The 27,153-nt window shown below is 40.9% G+C and overlaps 1 protein-coding gene across 4 annotated transcripts in view; it reads right to left on the reverse strand.

Moving 5' to 3' along the window:
• Positions 1–2,151: 2,151 nt before the first annotated feature.
• The window catches only part of NPFFR1 (neuropeptide FF receptor 1), a 254,087-nt gene continuing 229,085 nt past the window's right edge, over positions 2,152–27,153 (reverse strand). For all 4 annotated transcript variants that reach the window (XM_083148472.1, XM_083148475.1, XM_083148473.1 and 1 more), the window contains 2 exons: positions 26,557–26,656; positions 2,152–6,886 (listed from right to left, as the gene is read on the reverse strand). In XM_083148472.1, the coding sequence (XP_083004598.1) occupies positions 5,998–6,886; positions 26,557–26,656 (989 nt within the window). In that variant the 3' untranslated portion in view covers positions 2,152–5,997. The remainder of the gene's footprint in view (positions 6,887–26,556; positions 26,657–27,153) is intronic.

Consider the following 27,153-nt stretch of genomic DNA (forward strand, 5'->3'; position numbering starts at 1 on the left):
TGCGATAGTTGAACAAGATGATCACACTGTGAATCATAATGCATACATATAAGTATAATAAACATTTCATAAGAACAATAGAGTACATTTTTTTTTTTTTTTTATAATATAGAGGATGAATTTAAAAAAGGAGAGAGAGGGGAGCAGGGTGTGGAGAATGAGGACAAAATAGGTGTGTTCGAAGCACATGTGGAACAAAATTGATCATTCACATACCGATTGTAAACTGAGACAAAATTCTCCCAGGCGGTAAAAAAGCGAAGGTGATTCTTAGGTAATGTTAATACAAACGACCATAAATCCTAAAAACACAATCGATACAGTCCTCAATATAATATCAATATCAACACAAATCTGGTCAATGAATGGGTAGTACATACCACTGGTTGCTGTATATAATATATGGAATGATAGCACCTCAGGCTCTTTTAAGCGAAAGAAACGGCCTTCAAATATTATACGTATAGTTTTTTGCTTGACAAGTCCACAGTTGGTATCTAGTGGTGATGGGAAAAGGGGTTTATGCAAGTGTATCTTAGTGGGGAAAAATATATATATATATATAAAGTAAAAGTGCATTTTAGGGTCCCGTAGGGTACCATATATTTAACGAGTTCAGGGGTGCCCACAAGTAAGTTCTTCCATATTACCACTTTATTTGCACTGGTGAACTTTAACTTTGAAGTCACTGTTCGATAGAGTTTGTTTTTGCTGTAACTAATATTTGTTGCCCCATGGGCACCCCTGAACTCGTTAAATATATGGTACCCTACGGGACCCTAAAATGCACTTTAAGGGGAATTGCTACTATTTAAAATCATATTCGCTCACTTAACTTTATATATGTGTGCATACATATCGCTATATGTCCACATATATTTATATATTATAATATACATATATATTCTTAATAAAAAAATATATATATAAAAAAAAATATATATATATATATATATATATATTTGTCCCCACTAAGATACACTTGCATAAACCCCTTTTCCCATCACCACTAGATACCAACTGTGGACTTGTCAAGCAAAAAACTATACGTATAATATTTGAAGGCCGTTTCTTTCGCTTAAAAGAGCCTGAGGTGCTATCATTCCATATATTATATACAGCAACCAGTGGTATGTACTACCCATTCATTGACCAGATTTGTGTTGATATTGATATTATATTGAGGACTGTATCGATTGTGTTTTTAGGATTTATGGTCGTTTGTATTAACATTACCTAAGAATCACCTTCGCTTTTTTACCGCCTGGGAGAATTTTGTCTCAGTTTACAATTGGTATGTGAATGATCAATTTTGTTCCACATGTGCTTCGAACACACCTATTTTGTCCTCATTCTCCACACCCTGCTCCCCTCTCTCTCCTTTTTTAAATTCATCCTCTATATTATAAAAAAAAAAAAAAAAATGTACTCTATTGTTCTTATGAAATGTTTATTATACTTATATGTATGCATTATGATTCACAGTGTGATCATCTTGTTCAACTATCGCATCGTGCCCCTGATGAAGTCATGCAAATGACGAAACGCGTTGGGCTTATGGGCGTATTGAAACACTTGTTGTGATTGTACATCATTTGTATAAAAAGATATCATTTTTATTGTGATTCACTGTAATTGTACCAAACCTTTATTGTACACTGCTATGCCCTTAGGGCAGTTTTATATTAAATTGTTTTACTTACCTGAAAGATTCTGTTCAATCAGGAAAGGTTAAGCGCACCCTGAAACCCCCCTTTCTTTCCCTATTTCTGTACCGAGTCCCATCTAACAGGGGACCCTATCAGGGTAGCAGCTCCCTCAAGTATCATTGTGCGCATAGTGTGGTCCTTTTCGATATATATATATATATATATATATAGGAAGTCCAGAAGACCGGCACATCCAAATGCACATACGCTGTAGATAACTAGCTGGGTGCCCACACTAAACGATTTCAACAAGCAATTTTTGGTGGTGTGGCACTCCCCGCATATTAACCAGACAGGAAACCGGTTTAAAGCAACGTTTCAATGTCTTTATTTAGACATTTTCATCAGGCCTGATGAAAATGTCTAAATAAAGACATTGAAACGTTGCTTTAAACCGGTTTCCTGTCTGGTTAATATGCGGGGAGTGCCACACCACCAAAAATTGCTTTTATATATATATATATATATATATATATATATATATATATATATATATATGTATAGCACACTTACCCCCCACACGTAGTGAAGAATCCAAACCAGCACTCAGTGATGAGAAGAGAAACTTGTATTCCATTGCTGTTGCAGCAGATATACCCGACAGCTGTTTCAACTGGTCGCAGACAGTTTTCTTCTGACCCCTAAAGAAAACTGGCTGCGACCAGTTGAAACAGATGTCGGGTATAGCTGTTGCTACCTTCTTCACTGCACAACAATGGAATAAAAGGTTTTCTTCTTATCGCTGAGTGGTCTGCATTCTTCACTACTTCTGTGTGTATTTATATATATATATATATATATACACACACACACACACACTTTTTTTATTGATTGATCATGAAGTAAAAGCTCAGTTTTGTGCTTTAACATTGACGAGTGATAACAGTAAGACAGAACAATGTGTCCTTTCACATTGAAATACATTCATTAAAAATGAAAACCTGATAACAAAGTGAACTTTTCCCCCAAATGTTATAAAAAAGTCACGCTATTTCTGTATATTTGTCATAATTAAGTTTTTACAACCCTCAGGTGTTCACTTGAACTTGGCTTTTATTGCACATGTGCCTAATTTGTTCTGCTTCACCATTTTAAGCTTAATAAGGAAAGTCATATAGGCTATTACAGTACTCAAAAAGGAAGAGCATTTTCCTTTTCATCTTCTTTCCACAGTACAGTTCTTTCTTTTACATAAAGGTTTTTACTGAAATACAGATTTCTTTTATGCAGTAATAATCTGCTAAATTCCTGTAGCTTTATACATTCATAGCGTAAAGGTCACAATTATAAGTAATACCTGCTCATGCTTCCAGAACTAGAAAGTGTATAAAATAATAACAAAAAAGGTGCAATTATAATCATGTATTTGTTTAGGTTCTGCATGCGTTAAGCCCCATACACACTAAAAGAGTCCCTGCCTTCACTGATATTGGCAGCGGCGGGGATTGGATGGGGTGAAGGTTTCGCCAAGTGCATACACACAACATGTTCAGACGAGGGAGGGGTCAGTAACAACGGGCGAGAGCATGCACCGTTAATAGAATAGAATAGAATCAACTTTATTGGCCATGTATGCTTGCGCACACTAGGATTTTTTTGTGGATTGTTGAGTCTACACACTTTACGATTTTGTTCTCAATATCGCTCAGAGAGCCCTTTCTGAGCGATATTGTGAACAATATCGCCTGGTGTGTATGAGGCTTTACACCAAAAGAAAGAAACCTTCTGCCAATTAAAAACTCAATGGGAATTATAAACTGATTGCCTGCTGCTCTCTAAAATTAGGGGATACCTCACCCCTAGACAAAGATACTAACACAAATAAAGAAGAAAGTGTCCAAATGCGATTGCAGATTGACACGAAGGTGACGCAACATTTAGGCGGTGCGGTCCAGACACGGCGGCTGCATGACATCACAGGCAGCTGCTGTGACCTTAAAAGTTGTGTAGCAGGGGAACTACCAGCATTTTATGGGCATACCTGGGAATGCAGACGGGCCGATGTTTGCGGGGGGGGGAGGGGGTCGGGGGGAGGAGCGGCTGACGTCATATGATGGCAGTGTCCGCCCCCCAAAAAATAAAAGTCAATTTCGACTGACTTTTATTTCCCACAGGGATTGAAATCATTTGATGGTAAGCCACCATCGAATGATTACTCTCCACTATGACCGCATGCGAGGAAAAGTGTTCTCGGACACATGTCCTTGCATGTTACCAAGGGAGGCGCTGGAGGAGGGGGCTGGCATTTTGCAGGTCAGCGGATGAGCAGTTGAGAAAGAGGCCTTGTAAGTTAAAGTATATTTAGAGGTCATCCTCTGGTCAACACAAGCAATAGGTTGACATGATAATGGTTGACACAAGAAATGTGGGGGCAAATGTGCACAGTTGCAGATGACCGCAACTGTGCACAAGATAGCCACCGCCCAGACATAAAGGAAACCCGACCTGTGGCAATTTGTGAGAGAATTGCAAAACTATCGCGTATTGCTATCCATTTACAAATATCTACGTAATTCCCAGACCATTGAATGATTTCTCCAGTCAGGTGAAAATGTGAGTACAGTATGTCTGACTCTTTCACAACTCTTTGACAGAATTAGGCTGATGTGCTGATGTCACACACCTAGACAAGCCTGCATTGTTTGTGACTCTCGTATAAAACATCCGGTTCCCATCCCCCAAATGTCGGCTTCCTGTTTTTTACCTTTGGACACATGGCATGCATTTTCTGACTCTATTTGGGCTCTCCAGGGCCGGTGTAAGGCTTCTCAGCACCCTAGGCAAAACTTCAACCTACTTCCGACGCCCCCCCCCCCCCCTATACTGTCACCAATAACCATTTTCCAACCCCTTAACGCATACTTGCCTAACATTCTGGAATGGCAGGGAGCCTCCCAAAATTGAGTGGTCCTCTCAGCACCTCAGGAAGGTGGGCAAGACCCCTGCTATCTCTGGAGGCCCCCAACACCCTCCTCTTTGCCACCCACAACAGAGTACAGGCAAGGAAGGCAGCAAAATAAGGAAGTACTGTATGCCTCAAGAGGAAGTATGGAGGTGAGGTCATAGAGGTTCCACAGCAACCACCTGCATTAAGTACAACAAGGATCCTTACAGACATCCTTGATGTTGTGATAGGCAGACTTGGTGGCGCCCCCCTAGATCCCGACGCCCTAGGCAGCTGCCTAAAGCTGCCTAGTGGTAGAGCCAGCCCTGGGGCTTTCCATGTGTGCTGTGTAAGTCATTCAATAATTGCTCGATTTGCTCATTCAATGATCAGCGATATTTTGACTGTCTGCCAATGGTTGTTGTTATTTTGACAAATTGACTGCATCCCGTCTAAAACTATATGGGTGATTCAGGTTGGCTCGCATTTGTTTGAATTCAGTCTGGCAAAAATACACATGTGCAGACTCACAGTGCAAACACCTTTCAGCCGAGGCTGAATCACACTCGCCGAGGCGTTCAGACAAATCGGTGTGGGCAGAGGGCTGAAACATGGGGACACCAAGCGTTTCCTGGGCATCCCCATAAAAAAAGTGGGTGCACCCAGAAAAACGCTGGCATGCCCATGTGAACGCAGACGTGCCAAAGTCTGCATGGGATGGATGGCTGACATCACAGGAAGTCAGCGCCCAGCCTCTTCGGCCATTTCTGTGCAAATTAAATGTCAGGTCAAACTGACTTTTATTTGTGAGCCTACAAAAAAATCATTTAATGAATCTATACTGTATGTGTGGGCAAGGGAGAAGGGGTACAGTGCGTGTGAGTGTTGGGGAGGGGCTGCAAAACCAACTTTAACTAGTAAGTAGTGCAACTTTAATAAGCATAATTAAAAAGCAAATTATAGTAATTACTTAATGAGAAAAGTCAAATACATAATGACACTATAAGAATGTTCCTTTTCATCTTCTTTCAACAGTAGTTACTTGAATTAAATGTCTGAATAAAATCTGCTACAGATAATTGTATGCAGTAATAACATACTGTTGTCAGTTTATCATGTTTCACTGAATATCCCTTTGATTTGTAAACCCATAGGGAAAATCAAAGTGTAAGAGTCAATTACATTTCTTTAGCCCTTCACTTGAATCTATTAACTTGTTCAAATTCCACTTGATGCCATGAGTTTCATTACCCTGTATCATCACAGGAACCATAACCAATGACATCTCTCATTTCTTATTTTAACTCTGTATCATCAATCAAAGGTACACAGTTTATTTCAGTGTATTCTTCCATCCTTTTATCATTATAATTCCAAGCATCCGTAGTCCGAAGCATGTCCATTTTATATGTCCCATGCTGGTATGCTGACAGTGTTATTGGAGCTTTTATTGTCTCTCTCTTCAATTACCATACCATGATGAGCAATTCTCCCACTCCGCAAAGAGAACATACCACCCTTTGCATTGGTACTATTGCCCGAGTCTGAACCTTGAGCAGAGTCGCTGGGTTGGACTTCAACAAAAATTCTGTTGCGTACCCCAAACATAAACCCACTGTTCTTTCTCTCTGAATATGTGTCATTGTGCTCTCTTGTCATTGAGCAGAGCTGGACTTTGAAGGCTTCCTGAAAACCTCTGCGAAAGTTCTCATTAAAGTAGCCATAAATAATTGGATTCACGCTGCTATTGAAGAAGGCCAACCAATGGGCAAAGGGGAATATATAAACAGCAATCAGGTTGAGTTGATGGTCGCTAAGATTTCCATAGTCTGTGAGCATCATTAAAGTCCACAGTGGCAACCATGAGAGTGTAAAGAACAGTGCAACAATAATCAACATGTTTATTACTCTTATTTTCCTCTTAGAAACCCTACGACCTTCATGTTCTTCAGAAACGGATCCTCGAATTGGGGCAGATGATTTATAGAGCTTGAAAGCAATGCGAGCATACATGATGACTATCAAGGTGAGTGGAGCGATATATATGTGTGAAAAGAGGACAGTTGTGTATATCTTCCGCATTTCCTTGTCTGGCCATGCTTCCCAACAAGAGTAGAGAGGATAAAAGTTATTGTAGTCATCTACCATAAAGTGGTAGTCATCCTTGGTCACAGTTAGAGTAACTGCTGATGGGCACATGATGATCAGAGCTAGAACCCAAATGATGACTATTGTAAAAATAGCTTTTCTCAGTGTCAACTTCTCTCGGAATGGATATACAATGCAACGGAACCTGCCAGAGAAAGAGAAAATATTAGAATGAATGAAGATTTGTTGTGCCAACAAAAAGCCTACCACAAAATAAAGACCATCTGCTGTGACACCAAAGTGTAGATTTGATTATATACCAAATCAATAACTGTATAACATGTTGTATTAATCACACATGCAATTAGCACATAAACTCTTCAAGTACTTGCCAACATGACCCATGCCAGGTGGGACAAAACATTGTGGGCCTGATTCAGACCAGTCCACTAGGCTGCGAACACTCGTTCAACTATTTAAAGAAATTGTGGGCAAAAAACTTTTTCTGCACAATTGAGCTGCCTGTATTCGAGTGAGATTTAGGGTACCACCCTGACACCCTCCAATTCAAAGCTATAGAAAAAAGTTTATCTCACTGTGAGACTATGGGCACTAATAAGTAAAACACTGTTACTCCCTTGATTATCTGGTGGATGTCGGTATCTCCTTCCAGGGTGCTCTTCCAAGTAGATATACTGTATGCAATGATAAGAAAGGAGAGACAGAGGACAAATATCCTCGTGTAATACAGCTCAACACAGGTGATGGCAATCATACATTGCCAGAGAAGTCTAGGATAAGAGCATTTTATCCCACCTGGAATGGGTCATGTTGGGAAGTACACCTTAGCTGACACATAATACATTTTGATCCAAACATAAGAAAGTGTAGCAAATAGTAATCCATGGTCAACATACATTTCTAATATGTTGACAATGAAAGCCTAAAAATAGAAAAAGAACAGAGTGAAAATGTGTGCGTGTACTATTTTATGTCTATTAATATTTAATACATGCAAGATAATGTAAAATATAGTCTACCCATTGAAACACAAAAGTAAAGGTACTTAGGTAATATCTGGGCTCCCGTTTTTCTTATGAGACCGCGTCCCCTCGCGGGGCTCGCTGCGCTCACCACGCTTCGGGCACGGTGGCTCGCTGCGCTCGCCACACTATATAAAATCAACTCCATGCGTATTTGGATAGTAGGGGTATGAAAAAATGGGGTGCATTTAACATGGGAGCCCAGATAATACATAAGTACCAAAGTAAATAATCAGAGTATTCAATTTTCTTTTATTTTTCATTATTATAACTGATTCGTCAGAGAAACACATTAATTAATATCAAATTGCAGATGGATCCCCTTTACCCCTCATGGCTTGGCATGGCAATAAGAACACACAGTGAATGTTTACCATGGAAAATTATCTTTTCTGATTTTTTAGCGATTAAACCATCACCTATCCCCCACCCAGTGGCATATTGCTAATGGGTGCAATTTGCATGGTGCACAGGGGCCCCTGAGTACCAGAGGGCCCTCACCATACACATTGCTCCCATTTTTAATACTTACCCCTTTGGAGTCCCGTCATGTAGGCAGGCGAAAAATGTCAGCCGCACCATTTTTACGGAGTTCTGCGCATGCTGAAAGGCTATTGTGCTGTGTGGCAGGGTGAGGCGTTCCGGCAGAGAATGTGGCTGCCTGAGGGCCTCCTACTATCTTAAAGCGCCCCTGCCCCACCCCTTCCTGTTCTGATTCTGACCTACACCATTTATGAAGTGCATAGCTTAAGCTTGTACAGTAAAGTATAAAATATTATGTAATTAAAATTACAAAATTAAATTGGACAATGGATATAGGGGGTTATTTTTGCAGCCTTGCGAGTCCACCGAACCCTGCCCTGCGAATGGACGCCCACCCGCCGCCCCCTCAAAGTGCGGGTTCGCCCACACAGGCTGCAAATGGATGCTTTGCATAAACATCCATTCACATGCCTCGGGTAACCGCCCACATCTTTTGATGCTCTCCGACCATCGAATGATGTGTTGTGTGAACTCATATATAAGTAACTTTTAAGTTACTTACATATGCGTGCATACTGGCGCGGATATGGCCGGCCAGCTGACATCCGGTGATGTCAGCTACCCGCCCCCCGCACCAGCGTCACTGCCTCATTACCATGAGAACGCCCAGCATTCTTATGGGAACTGCAAAAGAAAAGGGGGTATGCAGCGCTCATTAATGATATCAATAGTTTAATGTATAATACAAATTTATTTATAATAGAAATAAAAATAAATATAAAAAATGGACAATGACAATAAAAAACACTTATTATCGATTATTATCGATTTTGAATAAAAACAGTAATTGGACCTGCCAATAAAGGAATTGATAATAAAACCTGCTCTGGTCACTCAAAACCTTGAAAAAACTGTCCTAGTACAGTGAAACGCGTTGGTGTTTTCCAGGGACCTGACTGAGACCTGCCTAATATGTTTCCTGCTTAATTATCTGGACTTGCACTTTAATTCCCCCCCCCAATTGGGACCCACTTCTATCCCAAGCACGAACGCACTTTACAGAGGATCCCCACATCCATCTAGTCCTCACGGACTGGGATACCTCTGAAACTCTATGGAAATCGCAGATTGGAGCTAACCTTCCTAAAAAAGCACAGCCGCACTTCAGAGAGGATACCTACAAGTCTACAAAATTCCATTAAAGGACCGGGACACCTCCAGCAGCGCTTAAGGACACCTTAATTGGACTCCTACTATACATCTCTCTCCAATCGTGCTGGGACCGTTTTGAGTGACCAGAGCAGGTTTTATTATCAATTCCTTTATTGGCAGGTCCATTCACTGTTTTTATTCAAAATCGATAATAAGTTTTTTTGGTACTCTTTACCTAGAAGGGCGCCCGTCGCGGGCATCGCGGGTACATTTATGTCTGGCCGCGACGCGACCGTCGCGATGCCCGCGATTTCCAATTGAAACCCATGTTAAACATGGAAATCGTGTCGGTCGCGTCGCGGCCGACCATAAATGTACCCGCGATGCCCGCGACGCGATGCTCCCGATTTACCATAGGAATCAATGTTAAAAGGCGCGATGGACCCGATTTTACTGTTAAATGGCTCAATGGACCCGATTTGGCCATAGAAATCAATGTTAAATGGGCCACAGAGCCCATTATTCCTTAAATGTCCCCCCCAATTTTTAACGCCACCCCACGATCCACGCGAACCCGAAGCGTGGCGAGCGCAGCGAGCCCGCGAGGGGCGGCGGTACGCGTCCTCCGACCTTTTCATGCCCTACTATCCACTAGGGCGTGGAGTGAGAATATAATAGTGTGGCGAGCGCAGCGAGCCACCGAGCCCGAAGCGTGGCGAGCGCAGCGAGCCCCGCGAGGGGACGCGGATACCTTTACAGTTATACGTGTCCCCTCGCGGGCTTCACAGGTGTCCGTGGCGACGCCGACACCTGTGAAGCCCGCGAGGGGACGCGTCTACCTGTGAAGGTATCCGCGTCCCCTCGCGGGGCTCGCTGCGCTCGCCACGCTTCGGGCTCGGTGGCTCGCTGCGCTCGCCACACTATTCTATTCTCACTCCACGCCCTAGTGGATAGTAGGGCATGAAAAGGTCGGAGGACGCGTACCGCCGCCCCTCGCGGGCTCGCTGCGCTCGCCACGCTTCGGGTTTGCGTGGATCGTGGGGTGGCGTTAAAAATTGGGGGGGACATTTAAGGGTTAATTGTGCTTATTTGGGCTCTGTGGCCCATTTAACATTGATTCCTAGGGCCAAATCGGGTCCATTGAGGCATTTAACAGTAAAATCGCGGTCAATCAGCCTTTTTAACATTGTTCCCTATGGGAAAATCGCGGTCATCGCGGTCATCGCGGGCATCGCGGCCATCCCGATTTACCCGCGATGCCCGCGATGACCGCGATTTTTACCCCCGACGCCCGCGATTTCAATCGCTGGCGCCCTTCTAGGTAAAGAGTACCGTTTTTTTTATTGTCATTGTTCATTTTTTATATTTATTTTTATTTCTATTATAAATAAATAAGTATTATACATTAAACTATTGATATAATTAATGAGCGCAGCATACCCTCTTTTCTTTTGCACTTTCTAAAGGGATCTGACTAATCCCCTCTGCAGCAGCTCACTTTGAGAAAACAGCCTTGACAAGCGCTCTATACAGTTTACTGTATTTTCCTCCATTCTCATGGGAACGCCCATGGAATGCTTAGCATTCCCATATGGTAATGTGGCAGCCCGGCGCCCCCGCCCATCTCCGCCCCCCGCATGCCACCATGGGTGCGTGCACCCGGCGAACCGAAAGTTCGTCCTGGGTGCACGTACCATACGTCTGCACATGCACATAAACCCGTCTGCGCATGCAAGCAGGACCGAACAAACTTTCCTTGGCAAAGAAGTGCTTTAGAAGTTTAGAACCAAGGCCTTTGCACAGTTAAGCATGTTAAATCACAGAAACATGTATTACAAAGAAATATAATTTTGAAATGATATTATTTTACTAGTAACTATCCCCGTCATTTACCCTTTTATTTTATAGGATATTTCATATAATTCTAAATAGTGGGAGCACTTCAGTTATGCTGTGGGCTGAAAACAACTCCCTAATGTTTTTTTTTTTTCATATTGTCTACTGGTGTTCTAATGTTCAGGCATTCAGGCATTTTGGAACATACTGTAAGTGGCTTCTCCCCCCGCAGGCTCTTTGCATAGAAATAATTTTTTTCATATCCGCAGTTAAATATGAGCATACAATTTTCAATTCACTGAATTAGTCTATACCCTATTACTTCTTTATTCTTTGCTGAATTTACAAAAAATAACATTGGCTAACTAAAATAGCCACATTTATATATTACAAACACGATTTCAGCAAAACTGTCAATGGAATTGTGTGGCAAACATTTAAGTACAGGCTCTTAGCGCTGTCTGTAATATCATTTGTTATGTCTTTTGAAGTCAGTACAATGAAAACCGTAGCCATTTCCTAATTTTCTCTACACATGTATTGGAACCCTATAAATGTTATTTTACAGATGAATTATGTTGCTTACTGAATATCTATCCTTTTATCCAAAACAGAAAAATGTATCCTCCTGTTGCGGTAATTGAACTTGTATAAAATTACCTTGAGCAGAGTGGGCACCAAATGATGTTATTTTATTCTCATTTGTATTGCAGGTGTTAGACGCCATAACACTCTTGTAAATAAGCTCTTTCGCAGAGGTTGATTACTCTTTGTGGGTATAGTTTGTAATTTGCCATATGAATCATGATGGATGGCCAAGAATACCTGCAGTATCTTAAATGATTGTCTACAGATGAATGACAGACTAGACTAGAAATTGTCCTACACTACTGGCCATTCATTTCAATACACCTCCATATTTTTGATTTTTTTTTTTTTTACTGAGGGATGCAAAGAAAAAGCTATTTTGTGATAAAATCATATTTAGTATTCAGTATTTATATTGAGTGGACATTATTCAAAGTCACATTTGAATTCATTGGCAGGGTTCTCAATTCAATTAAATTGGAAAGATGATTTACATAAATTTTGCTTTCATTAAAGAACCCGTTCTTAGCAGCGCACACAGCAGCACACACTCGGGACATTCTAGCTAACAATTTTTCAAAAGTATCCGCTCCGATTGCCCTCTTCTCTTGCAGTACCTCCCAATGATGATTTTTACTCATAATTTGCTCTTCTGGCGAACCCACAGGAATTCAGCTGGGATACAATCTGGATTCTGGGGTGGCCAATCCATGTTTTTCATTGCACTTTGGCATTCTTTGGACTCTACATAATCTTTGCAAAGATGTGAGGTATGTTTGGGGTCATTATTGCTGTAGGGTGAACCCTTGGCCGATAAGCGTGTGTGCCAGAGGGAATGGTGTGATGCTGTTAGATGCTGTGATAGTGCTTCGAGTCCATGATGCCTTCTTTTTCACTAAATCACCAACAGATCCATTTCTAAAACAGCCCCAGATCATAATAGAACCTCCTCCAGGCTTCAGTGTATGCTCAATACATGCTGAGAGCCTCTTTGACCCAAACAGCTCTTACCTTTAATGGGATTCAAATCACTCGGGCAGCCAAGACTATATAAACCAGTGGTATGGAACCTCAGGCCCCGGGGCCATATGCGGCCCCTGTAGCTGGTCTTAATGGCCCGCCCGGCGGCTTTGCCGGGAGTCAAGTACAGGGGAATTCTCGCGAGAGGTCAGTAGTTTTTGTAAGATTCCTCTTAATCAACAGCAGCCGGAGACTGTCAGGCCTATTCAGCGGCAGCCGCCAGAGCGTGGGGCGGCTGCAGCAGGACAATTTGTAAGAGAAATTTTGACATATGGCCCCCGAAGGATTTTTTTCCCCATACAAACGGCCCTTGGCACAAAAAAGGTTCCCCACCCCTGATATAAACAATACATCTTTATTATGACAGCACAAATGAATAAGATGCTCACATGGTACAGGATAACTAGCAGCGTAGATCCTACAGACAGCCTCTTGTAGTCAGCACGCTGAAATAGCATTCTCAGTAATCTGCAGCCTTACCACTACCGTTAGCTAGACATTCCTGTGTCCCTCAGCCTGGGGTACTGGCTCACACAACAGGCAACTATACAATCTATATATTTGTTGCCAATTTTCCCTTGAACTGTAGAACACATTGTTACAGGGCTTGTTTAGCCAATATTATATAATAATAATAGTGTCTGTTCAAGGGAATCCTATAAATTCCCAGATTGAGTAACAGCCTGAACCGAGCTTGTCAAATTTCTGAAATTGTATACAAACCAGTGGAGCACACACACGGCACGCCCACACGTGTCAAGTTTTAACACACACTATTTGTCTTTTGTCTGTTTATCTGTGCTTTTTAACAATTTTCGTTTGCTTCTAATATCAATCATTAAAAGTTAAGTTTTAGGTATAAAATTTCTTGTTGGTGCACCACAACAGGACAAATCCTTTGCTTTCCGTTTTCTTTGAACATAATACATTTGTCAGTGGTAGCACAGCCCTATAATATATTTTTCCTATAAAGGTTTGCTAACCAAGATACAAGGGGCCTAACAGATACATACCATTTCATTACAACCCACAACTCTTGTGCGATTGCATCCAACCCGTGCCCCATCTAAAATCAACTCCATGCCAAAGTGGATAGTGGGGGTATGAAGTATCCACATTGGCATGGTGTTAAGTGACTTTATTTTACATAGTTTGCCGAGCGTAGAAACCGGAAGTACACTGCGCCATGCTGGTGCCTTGGAACTACACAAGTACCGATGTCTCTAATTTCAGTTATATGACTATCATCCTTCAAATTTAAACTGCCCTTAGCTCAGACCAATCTGACATAATTGACCCATATTTTCACTCAGTGTATCTAATTCATATATGCAAGGATAAGTGGTAATATTTTATTGGTAAAGTAAAACTAGTTATATTTTAATAATAGCCACATTGCACAAAGCACTTTGGGATACTAGATTGCCCCCAAACAGGATAATTGTCGATGCTGAACGGGTAGACATTAGTTTTTCACATACAGTATGTCGACATGGACACTGTATCCTTTGATAATGCTGTTTGATACTCTATCCTCACAGTGGGCCTTATTCTAGTTCTCTTTCTGACAAAATCCTTCTTAGATGGACAAAACCGTGTGCACTGCAGATGTTACTTGTGCAGAGAGAATTAGATTTGGGTGGGGTTTTACTTCAAAGTGAGATCTATATTGTAGTGTAGAAATAAAGCAGTCAGTATTTACCCTGCACAGAAACAAAATAACTCACCCAAATCTAATTCTCTCTGCACATTTTACATCTGCCCCCCTGCGACACCCTTTCTGTACCAGCCATAAACATCTTCCCAGGAGGCAAACAGAAGTGTTTTTACAATTAGTATTCTTTATTTACCAATATAAGTGCTGCTATACACTTTTTTTTAGTTCTCTAGGGATTGACTACCCCTATCCAGCAGCTGCTAGTGAGGTAAACCATGTTAAGCATCACCATCACCCCCTAGGGGGCGTTGTTCTTTCTTTCCATTGAGGTATACAAGTGACTAGGGGTGCAGTGGACAAATAAACCAGGAACCTAGACTGACCTGGAAATGAGGTTGGTTGATACCGGCAGAGATGCTAAATGCAGAAGTTGGGAGATGACAGGCCAGCTGTGTCTGGATATTCCCAAGAGTGTTTGGCAGGAACTGAGAGTCTGCAGGCCAGTAGCTTGGAGTTTTCATGGATGGTACTGTATATGATGTAGAAGCTGGGAGAATGCAGGCCAGCTTTTTGGAAGATTCCTGTAGTATCTTATGCTGGAAATGGGAGAATGTGGGCCAACTATTATGAAGATTCCTGTAGGATTATTTATGGAGGAGCTGGGAGAATTCAGGCCAGCTATTTGGATTAATACAGACAGGAGACAAAGATTCCTGGGCTTGGAAGCAAACAGGCAGAATATCCATGGAGGATCCACAGAACTAGAACTGAGACCAGCACAAATAAACTTTCACCGGAAGGAAGCCCCTAACAAGAACTGAATTTAAAAGAGTCTTTCTAATCACAAGTCATTTATTCAGGAATTGGAGATAGGTGCCATACGGCTGCATCGCAACAGAGAGAATAGCTAGGGGCATGGAAGCATCCCGAATGTTTAGCAATGGGGATCTCCTGCTGACCCTGCCTATGACCTGCATTATGTCCTAATTACTAATCATCTGCTGTTACACACACACCGGGAGCCAACAACACTGTCTGTAGGAAGACATTCAGCATTGATGAAGGGGAAAGCTGGGGCTGTGCAGCCCACTAAAGCCGCAGTGCAAAGACTAATGCTGGGTACACACCAAAACAATTTGGATTGGATGCAAATTGTATGCAAATCGTATGCAAATTGTATGGTCCAATTTGCATACGATTTGAATACAATCCGATCCCCTCAGTATTCAAATAAATGGATCTTTTACAAATCCTACCTGCAGCAGGTAGGATCGGATTCGGATCCATTTCAGAACTGACTAAATGATTTTGACCCAATCTGCATCCAATCTGCATCCAATCGGTCTGAATTGGATCCAGATTGATGGGATTGTGCCAAAATCGTTTTGGTGTGTACCCAGCATAACAATTAGAAGTTGGATTTATTGCAAAAGTCTAAGTCAGTTTTTTCCTACTTTGTTGTTTATACAGTGAATGTCTTGTTGTATTGTTATTATTTGATCATCTAAATTTCAATGCATGCCTCATGTTCTGTTGTGCTTTTATACAAAAGGAATTTAGTTTAGATTCTTGCATTGTACTGTCAAACCATTTTGTTGCTATGGATACAGTGGAGGTATTCTAAAAGTTTTTCAAACATCATTGTAGTCAAAATAAATTATAAGAAGTATAAAAGTTTAGTTTTCAAGAAGTCAGCGATCTTTGAGCAGTTAGACATTAAAGTAGGCTGTCAATACTTAGTTATTTTTCAAAATGGTTTTCTTGAGAATCTACATCTAACCAGCTACATACTGTATGTCAGGTAGTTGTGCATCTTTAACATTGTGAACTACACATTATTTTCCACTTCACCTGTATGTAACCATTATGAATGTTTATACTTCTGATAATCTTTGCATGCACAAGGTTGGAATTAAGTATTCATGCTGGTAAGTTGTGTATTGATTGAACCTATCCAGGTTTCATGGCTTAGGACAAAAACATGAAGGAATTTACTTGTTTTCATAAGACTGGTGGCTCCCAAAAGAAACCCCACATCTAGCCAAACCACTTAATATTGAGATTATGGGGGACATTTACCAAAATGGATTCCTAGAAAAAAGGTGTATTCGTAGGGAGAAATACACCTTTTTTTTACGAATTTGTATTTTCGGGATTTACAATCCCAAAAATACAACAATTCGTAGTCCTAAAGATGGAACATTCGTATTTGTATTTACAAATACAAATGTCCTACACCATCGATAGGATACGACAGAAATCACCATTCAAAAGAATGGTGATTCCTGATTTACTAAGCAGCCGTACTGACAATACGGCTGCTAAGTGGTGTGAAACACCCACGCAAATACGACAGGAAAATAGAACACCATTTTCCTGTTCTATTTGCTTTAAGCCTGCACGGATCAGTCAGATCCGTGCAGGCTTCAGTGTAAAAAAATAGAAAAATTAAATAAATAAAAAAAAAACCCGGCGTGGTGTCCCCCCCACAGCTGTAACCAGCACCAGGCTGACGGAGCCGGGGCCGGTAATTAAAAATCAGGGAACCCGACAAATAGGGGTTCCCCGATTTTTAACAACCAGCCCCAGGCTCCAGGTCCAGGTAATGTCACAGCCGTGCAGACTGCCTGTACGAATTCGTATTAGCGGCCGTATATATGTGCCGCTAATACGAATGGTTACACCATCGGAGGGTTACAAAGCAGTCGTATCTGACTGCTTTGTAATTTCCCCTCCGGAACACGACTTTGCATACGACTCAAACAGTCGTATGCATCCGTAGGGGAAATACCAATACGAAAAACTAGGTTTTTCATATTGGTAAATTTCCCCCAATGAGTCATGAAGGACATCTGTTTTTTTTATTCCCATAGGTATAGACTGAAATTCTGGTTATTTAGTAATTATACTCATTTTTCTTCCTATAGGCACAAGGTGTTGCCTATAACAAGTCTTAATGGGACCAGTTGTTCCCTTGGGTTTCTTTCTGCAGAGAGGTACTGCATACTAATGATCTTGGTTATCATTTCATAAGGTTCCATTTTGCACCTGCTTATGCCTGATTACTGGTAGGTACATAAGTTACAATGACACATGATATCCAGAAACCTTTTTGTCAGGTCCCGCCATGACTGTTGCTACCGCCTGGACATGCTCCACATTTCGTACTCACCGAGATGGGCGCTGTTGCTTCTTCTGCCCTGCCAGGCTCTTCTCTCCTCTTCCAGCCTCTTCTCCAGCAGCTGCATGTGGGCGGCTGCTCTCAGGTGGGTCCATTGATCCACGTTGCTGACTCCTGGAATGGGTGCTGCCATCTTGGATGTTGGGTTGGGGCTGCTTTATTTATAACCTCTCTTAAGAGGTTGTTAACCAATCCCTGCAGGTTCTGGGGAATAAAAGGCATGAAGGCCTGTCCCTTCTTGCTGATGCTATGTCCTGGATTTATGACAGACACTGTAGAATTCTGTTCCAGAGGTTTTTTGTTTTCTCCATCTGATCCTGGTTTCCCGGTCCGGTCCGCAGTATTCCAACTCCTGCTCTGGTTCCTACACACCCAGTACTCCAGCCAATCACTGCCTGGGAAAGTCCGCTCCTTATGGATTCCTCGCTACCCTTAGTATTCTTTTAATTGAATATTTTTTTATTGATTTTTGCATAAATGGAGAAACAAGCAGACCAAACATGGAGACACGGCAATATACATGTGGTCCACATCAGGTCGTGTCGTATTATAGAACAACCATACAAGGAATAAGTAGCTAGTGCAGGATATAGCAAACATTTCCTGTGCAAGGTATAGGAGCAGAAATACCCGAAGGCGCCATTTGGGTAAGTGTCTAATGTAAAGGAACAGGAATATGTTGAAATAGTCTTATAATAATGAAATATGCGAGCCCACCTATCTCAAAGTACAAACAGGAGAATCACTTAGCCGCTCAGTGGTATCAGATTAATATATTTATATTAACTTGGCGAACAGAACCCCCCCCCCTAAAATCCCAAAACAAACCTCCCCATAACCCCCCACCCTGTCTGACCTAACCCCAACTTCGGTATACTTGGATCCCGACAACCTATCTCCCCCCAACTAACTATACTACTATCTAATCCTATCCCCTACCCATAACCTGTAAGAGAGAGGAGATTAGTGGCCTTTAGCTTCTATGTTAGCTAACTATGCCAAAAAACTAACCTACCACTCCCCCCCCCCCCCATGTTATCGGATAATGGACGAATGGGCTGAATGGGGCAAGAACTCGGTAATTATTACCTAGAATAGCAAGAATGAAGTAATATAGTAATGGATCTACAGTAAGTCAGGCCGCAGCCAGCTCTCCTATATGAGCCCGATAAAGAAAACTTTATCGAAATTAACAGACATCCTACCATAAAAAAAGACCAAATATGCATACATAAAGTAGCAGTGCATTTAGCAAAAAACTGAATATTAAGAGAATATAAAGTGGTACAATTAAGGGATTTTGTTACAAAAAGGACAGATATATCAGGATATACATATAACATAGTATAAAACTTTGCAAGTGTCTAACACCCACAGACATATATCAGGACATCACCAGGGATAGATGAAAGTAAAATGTCAATCTGGCCAGGGGCCATCAAAGGATTTAACACTCCCTCTCCCCCCCCCCCCCCCCGCCATCTAGGATACATAAAAATCGCATTGATATGATAGTGTAGTATGAAAGGGTCCATAGTACCAGGATAGGGTCATCGTGCAAGGTAACAAAGAGCCGCACAAACCAGGAATATAGCCATGTCCATAGTGTAGGTTGTCACAGGGTACAACATGAGGGAGGCCACATCAGTAGGACATGAGCTTGCTGTAGTAACAGGATAAGGTCCCTCTAAGGGGTGGCAGACAGTTCCACAAGTGTATGTGTGATCATAACTTATTTTCAATCTCTCATATCTTCTCATGCCACTAACCCCATGCGACTTTTTAATACATTTAAATCACTGCTTTACCATCCTTCAACCTCCCCACCTGCCAATATCAGTGATCAAGAACTTGCTTCCTTCTTCCCGTGGAGAGATGTTTCTCCTAATCTGCTTCCCGTGGAGAATTTTACATATATATATATATATATATATATATATATATATATATATATATATATATATGTATACAGTAATATAATCTCAAATAAGTTTTCCTCGGGATGCAGAGTATATTATATATTCAGAAGTCGGCACAGGCTAGAATCTCTAAATGGACCTACAATGAGGTACAGTATACTACAGGCTATGATATGTCTGTGATGGAGAAATAGCGGATGGGTGTGCGGCTCCAGAGATGTCTACTGACCCTCTATAAATGTGTACCTGGTGCAGATAGTAATCTGGTCACCAGTGTACCATCCAGGAAGCGGGCATAGTGCAGAGTCAGGCCAGCATCACCTGCCTGATGAGCTGGAGAGATCACAGCAAGCGGTAGTGTCTTACCACCTGTTAGCCTAAGTGCCGCTCACACAGAGGTCGCGGTTGGAGACATAATGCGCCACACCTCTGACCAAACAGGCTCCGGGACTCAGATGCCACTGGTATTATACATCCTATCTAAACAGATCAAAATACATTCATTGTAGAAGGAGGCACCCGATCTCTCCGCTCTGCACAAGATCTGCGGCTCAAATCCACACTCATTACTCGCTCCCACTTATACTTGCAGGACTTTTGTCAGGCAGCACGCACCTTATGGAATGCCCTTCCACGCACACTAAGACTCTCCTCTAGCCTCCAAAATGTCAAGCGTTCCCTGAAAACTCACCTCTTCAGGCAAGCTTATCATATTCAGGACCCCCACACAACCTCCAGTAGCATTCTTATCTAATTGCATCCCATCAGGACCATCTTGTAATCTGATGGGACTGACATGCTATGGAATTCTATCCTTATGTATCCCTCATATTATCCCTATAGATTGTAAGCTTGCGAGCAGGGCCCTCCTACCTCCATGTCAGTTTGTATCTACCCAGTTTGTTTAATCACTGTTGTTTCCAATTGTAAAGCGCAACGGAATATGCTGCGCTATATAGGAAACTGTAAATAAATAATAATAAATAATAATAATAGTATATATATATATATATATATATATATATATATATATATATATATGTAATCCCATGACGTGCACTTAGGATAGACAGAGCCTCACCTGTCATACTCCAGTATACTCCATCGTTTTTATTATAAAAATAATTAAAACAATAAAAATACATTATTTATAACTTATATAATCTTTTGTACTAGTCTAATAATTTTTATAGTAAAAAATCGCCAAGTTTGCAATGATTCACTGGAAATACAGGGTCTGTCAACGCAACAACAGAGTTGAGCACAACCTCTCTGTACTCTGAGCTGGAGCATAATACTGCAAAAGAAAAAGCAATAAAAATAAAATAAGCCCAAGAGGAGACAGCAATCACATTTGCCTCACTCTGCAGTTACAAGTATAGGATTTGCCAGCACTAGAGATGACCAATGGTGGAGGGGGCTGCTGAGCTAGAAGTTTGCCCGTGCTCCTGAATGTTTAAGTAGATATTGGTTATTCAGCTCTGCGCTCACCCTCTAGATATGTTGTAGTGGGTGTGAGTGGTCAGTTAACCCACCTGTTGTGGATAATAAATGCTGCATACAATGGAATGTGCACGAAATGTTTCTTCTAAATAATGAGAAATAAAAATAAATATAAAATTACAAATACAAATATTAAATGTTACTTTGTATACTGACTGTGCGTCAACCATGCAGGTCTGCAAGGTGGGGAAGGGGATGTCAAGTCGGTGCAGCTCTCACTTGTACTGTGTAGTGTCTGCTGACCGGTAATGCACTAAGTGCAGGTGGAGAGGTGAGGAGATGACACACTTTGTGGTTGGGCAATACACAGAGGTGCGCAGGGGGATGCAGTGAGGAAAGTTCCACTCGTCTGCAGCCGAGCACAAAGTTAATGGGCCATGGAAGGTGTATAATGGCACCGGGGGCTGGCTTCCTTAAGAACCCCGGTGGTGCAAAATACCTTACCTGATACTCTTAGTGTTTTTTCAGAGTTGCTATAGGTCCCTCGCCATGTGATCTCTGTGTAAAATACCGGTGTCTGCGCTGCAAAAAGAGATGCCAGGCTGGAGTTCCACAATGCTGCAGACACCCACGCTAGTCACCTTTGGGTTCCGCTGTGACGCGTATACCGGGAGTAGACGGGCAGATGGAGCGGTGTGCGCTCAACTCCTCTGGGAGGAGGAGGAGACTTGCTGGGTTGATGTGGTGGTGATGTTATGCAGGTGTCCGGCCTTTTTTCACTCTGCAGTGTCAGGTATAATTTGTATTTATACAAATTAAATATTTATTATTTAATTTTGAGTGATATTCAGAATTTTTTATTTGTTGGGTACTGTATGTTATTTCTAAAGGAGACAGTTTAAAAATTGTATGGGTTATATATTGTTTTGCATACACTTCAGTATTAAATATATAAGGTTTAAACTTTTAACTGAATACTTGCATATCCATGGTTCAAAAAAGTGAATTTTTGACTAGGCTTGAAAAGGTTAATTATACTTATGGGAGGGCGTTTAAATCTGTGATTAAGTGTGCTTAGCTTTTTTTTTATTACTTTGGAAATATAAACCACTATGCGTAAAAGAGACATTCATCTCTTTGATGAAACCACCAGAATACAAAGTGGAGAAACGTGTTAGCTCGCTGTTCTGCTATTTTCCACCAACAAATTTGAGTACAATTTTAAAATACCAGTGGTCTCCTTTACATTCTGCTCAAGTATCTGTGATAGACTTTAATATGTAACAATAAAATGTACTGTAAGTTCCCATGAAAGAGTGCAAACCCATTAAATATAAAATCTAACAATTTTAAAGAAACATGCAAAAAATACAATAAATAACTATATAGATCCTTAGATAACCTCAGAATCCAAGCAATAATGGCATCAAACTGTGGGTTAGCTGTATGGAGCAGTGATAAGGTAGGAGAAGAGTGCCAGAGGAGAAGTGACCCATGGCAACAAATCAGCTGCTCTTTATAATTTTATATTATACAAATTATAGATGTTACTTCAGTGCTGATTGGTTGCTATGGGCCACTTCTCCTCTGGCTCATTTCTTCATTCTTATTACTGCTTCATACATCTGTCACTCTGTGTATATATTTTGTCAATACCGGTTGAGTATCCCTTATCCGGATATCCCAAAACTAAAACTTTCCAAAAACTGTAGGTTTTTAGAAAATTTGTGGATTGTTTTTGTTCCCCTTCTCCCTGCGCCTTTTTTTATACTCATCTCATCCTCCGATATCCATGGTGGCCATCGGATTCATCTTCAGCAGCATCCTCAGTCCCAAGGATACATTGCGTTGGGTGCGCAGGTGATGTTACCGGCTCACCCACGCTGAAGACGAATCCGATGATCGCTGTGGATGCCAGTGGACACTGTGGACATTGGGGGACCACCAGGGGACCAAGTGAGTATGTAAAAAAAAAAATCCAAAATCCGGAATAATCCCTTTTCCAAAAGGAAACATATAAACATATAATTTGATGGCAGATAAGAACCACTTGGCCCAACTAGGCTGCCTTTTTTTTTTTTAAAACATGTTACCATCATACTTGATCCTTATTTCTTTGTAAGGATATCAATATGCCTATTCCAAGCATGTTTAAATTGTTCTACTGTATTTGCCTCTGCCACCTCTGATGGGAGGCTAGTGCACTTATCACTACCCTTGGTAGTTAATAAGTGGTCTGAGCATTTCGGATTTGGGATACTCAACCTGTTCAATTAAGTGGTGTCAATTATCATCCTTGTGAAATGCAACCAATATCCTTTCAGTCTTGTGTTATGTGCATATGTTCAAGCCCCCACTTTCCCATCATGCTAAGTGATGACATGCTGTCCCTTTATCATTTTCTAGACGAGTGGTTTCATAACTGTGTGCCTAGGCACCCTGGGGCGCTGCAAGGCTCTGGCAAGGGTAGCTGGAGTTGAAGTCCAAGCCCAAATCAAAATTATTTTGGTCAAAGTAATAGGCAAAACTAGGGAGTACGCTGGTGTAGACAACAACTCCAGCTTGGTGGCAGTAGAGAAGTCAATTTCAGTGTAGATATCTGGTCCCCGATTAGTTTCTCCATTAAATTACAAAGAGGTTTCTTCAAAGACAAAAAGTATTTGTGGCTCTGAGATCTTAAGGTGATATATTTAAGAGTCGTTTAGCCAATAGCAAAGTCATAGTTGAACACATGCGCTCAAAGCAAGGCTGAAAGGCTACTGTTTAAAATGACTTAGGATCATAATTGGCACTAGTTCACTGTATTAGAAAAATATGAAATTAGATAACAAAGTTTATACCGTCCACTTATATTATTGCTTGGATTCTGAGGATCTGCTGTTGAATAGAATTGCCCTAATATAATAGAGATTAGCTGCTGTTGATAATGTGGAGATGCAAATTTATTTTATGTTTTATGCATGTTTCATAACATTTTTTAGATTTTATACTTAATGGTTTTGTGCTATTGTATGATACATTCTGTAACATATCCTGCTCCCGGTATCCAGGGAAGAGTAAGTGCGCCCTACAACATGCCACCACATGCCACAGTGCAGCCTGAGTAATGCCACTTTACTATTCAGCTTTGGAGACCACTTCAATATACCCCTAGAATCCAGTGTGTCACCAATGGATAAGTAGTCAATATATACTGTAGCTAAGAGACACGTTTGAGTATAAAATACTGGAGGTGCTAAAATGATGGTTCAATAGAATAGTCTTGAATAAAGTGCTACTTTGCACTGCACTTGGTGGTACTAAAACATACTGTAAGTCACTAGTAAGGAAGTAACTTCAAACTGGAAGTAGAACTTTATTTGGGACTACTCTATTGCAAATTTATCCTAGATGGAAACTTCTTATCTTATGCATGTATATCATTGTATTAAAACAATTTATTGTCTTTCCCAAAAAGATTGTTATACATTGATAAACCTGAGGCGCAGACAGATACATTCAAAGTGAATGTGTAAAATAAGTTAAAATATATAAAGTAAAGGTGAAGGAAAAGGTGTACAACAGATATTGGTCCTTATTCAGATCTAATCGCAGTACAAATTTGATCTCAAAATGGGCAAAACTATGTGCACTGCAGGTGGGGCAAATGAAACATGTGCAGAGAGAGTTACATTTGGGTCGGGTGTGTTGAAACTGAAACCTCATTTGCAGTGTAAAAATAATGCAGCCAGTATACACCTTGCACAGAAACAAAATAACTCACCCAAATCTAACTATCTCTGGACATGTTACATCTGCCCCACCTGCAGTGCACATGGTTTTGCCCATTTTGAGAAAAAATTTGTACTGCAATCTGAATAAGTGCAATTATCAATAGACATATAGTTATGCAGGACCAAATAAAGGGGGAACTGCCCAATTATAATATCAATTGTATAATAAATGTTTTTATTTATGGTAAAAAGTTAAATGAAATAATGTTTGTAAAACTATGCTGTGTGAATAAATTAAATGTGATTGAATTTATGAGTTTTAATTTAAAGAGATGTGCGGTTTGGTTTTCCTGAGATATGAACACATCCGAACTTAAGTGTTTCCAAGTCAAATCAAGTCAGAGTTAGGATTCCTTTTGAGTTCACGAGTGGAACTAAAACCTGACTTGTCTGTTGTTATTTTTGAACCTTGGATTTAAAAAAAAACCTCAGATTTTGGATTATATGTTATCCAGTCCAAATGACATGATATTAGCTGTTTTTATCCATTTCATCGATTTTAAAGGAATCTAAAATGAATTAGAATTAGATTAATTAGAACCAAAATACAGAGGTCTGCTCACATCTCCAATATATGTATAGGCTAACAAAGTAAGCTACAACTCATGTCTGCATAGGCAGTTCAATTCAGATACATTAGTTATAACCACAGTTATATACAAGGGCCCTAATTCATGTTGACCCGCAAAGCTGCGAAATTTGTAGCTTTGCAGGTCATCTAAACACCTGCCCCCCCCCCCCAAATTTCTGCAAATGCGCAGAAATTTTTCTGCGCAATCACTAAACATCACTCCCATGTGCCAACGTGCAGGGGAGCGATTCATCTTGAATGAGGGCCAATATCCCTTCTCTGTAGAAAGTTATCACTCTATGTATAGCACTCTAAGGCACATGATATATCTCCTATTAGTAAGCCAGTGTTCATAGTCTGTCTGGGCTTCCTCCACTCCAGCCAGCAGCACTGTATACTCTGGCATAAGGGTTACTACGGAACCCTAGCGCTGTCCCTGAGTCTACATGCAGGGAAAATGGGCACCGCACCATCTTCCTGGTGATTTCTGCAGCATAGCTGCTGCCAAAGCGGAACTCCAGAGGGTAAGTAATGAAAAATAATGTGTGCACGATGTGCAGTGTGAACTCCCTGGACCATAGGGGCCCATGTGCACTGCACACACTGCACCCATTATAAATATGCCAGTGGGAAGCCATCTTGGTCTAGTCCATGCAGTGAGGATACATCTTATGTGTGCCACTGTGTAATTAGCTCCTGAGCTCTCTGGGACACTGCAGGCCAGAATAACTTGAGGGCTACATATAATTTCCAGCTCTCAATGCAAATAGTCTTCATCATGGTCTATAGCAGTGTGGGCTCTGGATAGATTTATATTTTATATCTCCAGACTGGTATTGAGTTAACTTATAGTTGCAGAGTCTTTTTTGATGTACAGATATAGCCACGCCGATCATCATGGCTACACTGTAGATGCGGGTGCCCATTTTGCATTTCTAGTCACACCCATGAAAGCTATAAAATGTCTAATGGGCCACAGGTGCGACTAGGATGCATGCGAGTCACGCCCTCCAGTTCAAACCAGTGGCTTGATGTAGCTATGATGAGCATAGCTACATGCATGTCAATTTTTTATGCAGTTTTTCTATAAAATAATTATTTAAGGTACAATAATAAAATTACAAAACATCTTCCTCTATTCTGTATCATTTATTACTGGTAATAAAAAGAGAATGTTTCAACAAACATAAAGCATTGTATTCACTATACCTTTCCACTGCAATGGCCACCAGAGTGAACACAGATGCAGAAACCGACATCCCTTGGACAAGACCACTCATTTTGCACATGATGTTGTCAAAAGGCCATCCTGTAAAAAAAAGGACCAAAAATCATACCAGTCATGGGAATAGTCTTGTTATTACTATGACATGAGTGGCCCATTGGCAAATCCAGTCACAAGGATACAATGTACAAAATAAAGCAGGTTTTCTTTTGCTGCTACAAATCCCACAAAGCAAATCTTTCCACTTAGTTACTGTATGTAACCACCATTTCATTTTCTTAATTGTATCAGAAAAACAACAGTAACAAGCTATTAGATTGCCAGTGGGCAGCACTTAGTATCCTACACTGTTAATTGTGATAGATAGATGCCCCAATTATATTGTTCACATATTTTCTATAAAAAATAACAGGATACTCAACAATATAGATTCAGTTGGTTGTTGACGTAAACCAGAGGGCAACAAGGTCACCTTGCCATGGTTTCCATGTATTACATATACTAAATGGTTATCCAATTGCACTACAGTGGAGAATTATACTGTAATTTGAATTAAACATTTTTATGCTCTTATGGGAAGA

The sequence above is a fragment of the Crinia signifera genome, chromosome 6 (assembly GCF_055691185.1).
Source record: "Crinia signifera chromosome 6, ASM5569118v1, whole genome shotgun sequence".
In the NCBI taxonomy this organism is placed as follows: Eukaryota; Metazoa; Chordata; class Amphibia; order Anura; family Myobatrachidae; genus Crinia; species Crinia signifera.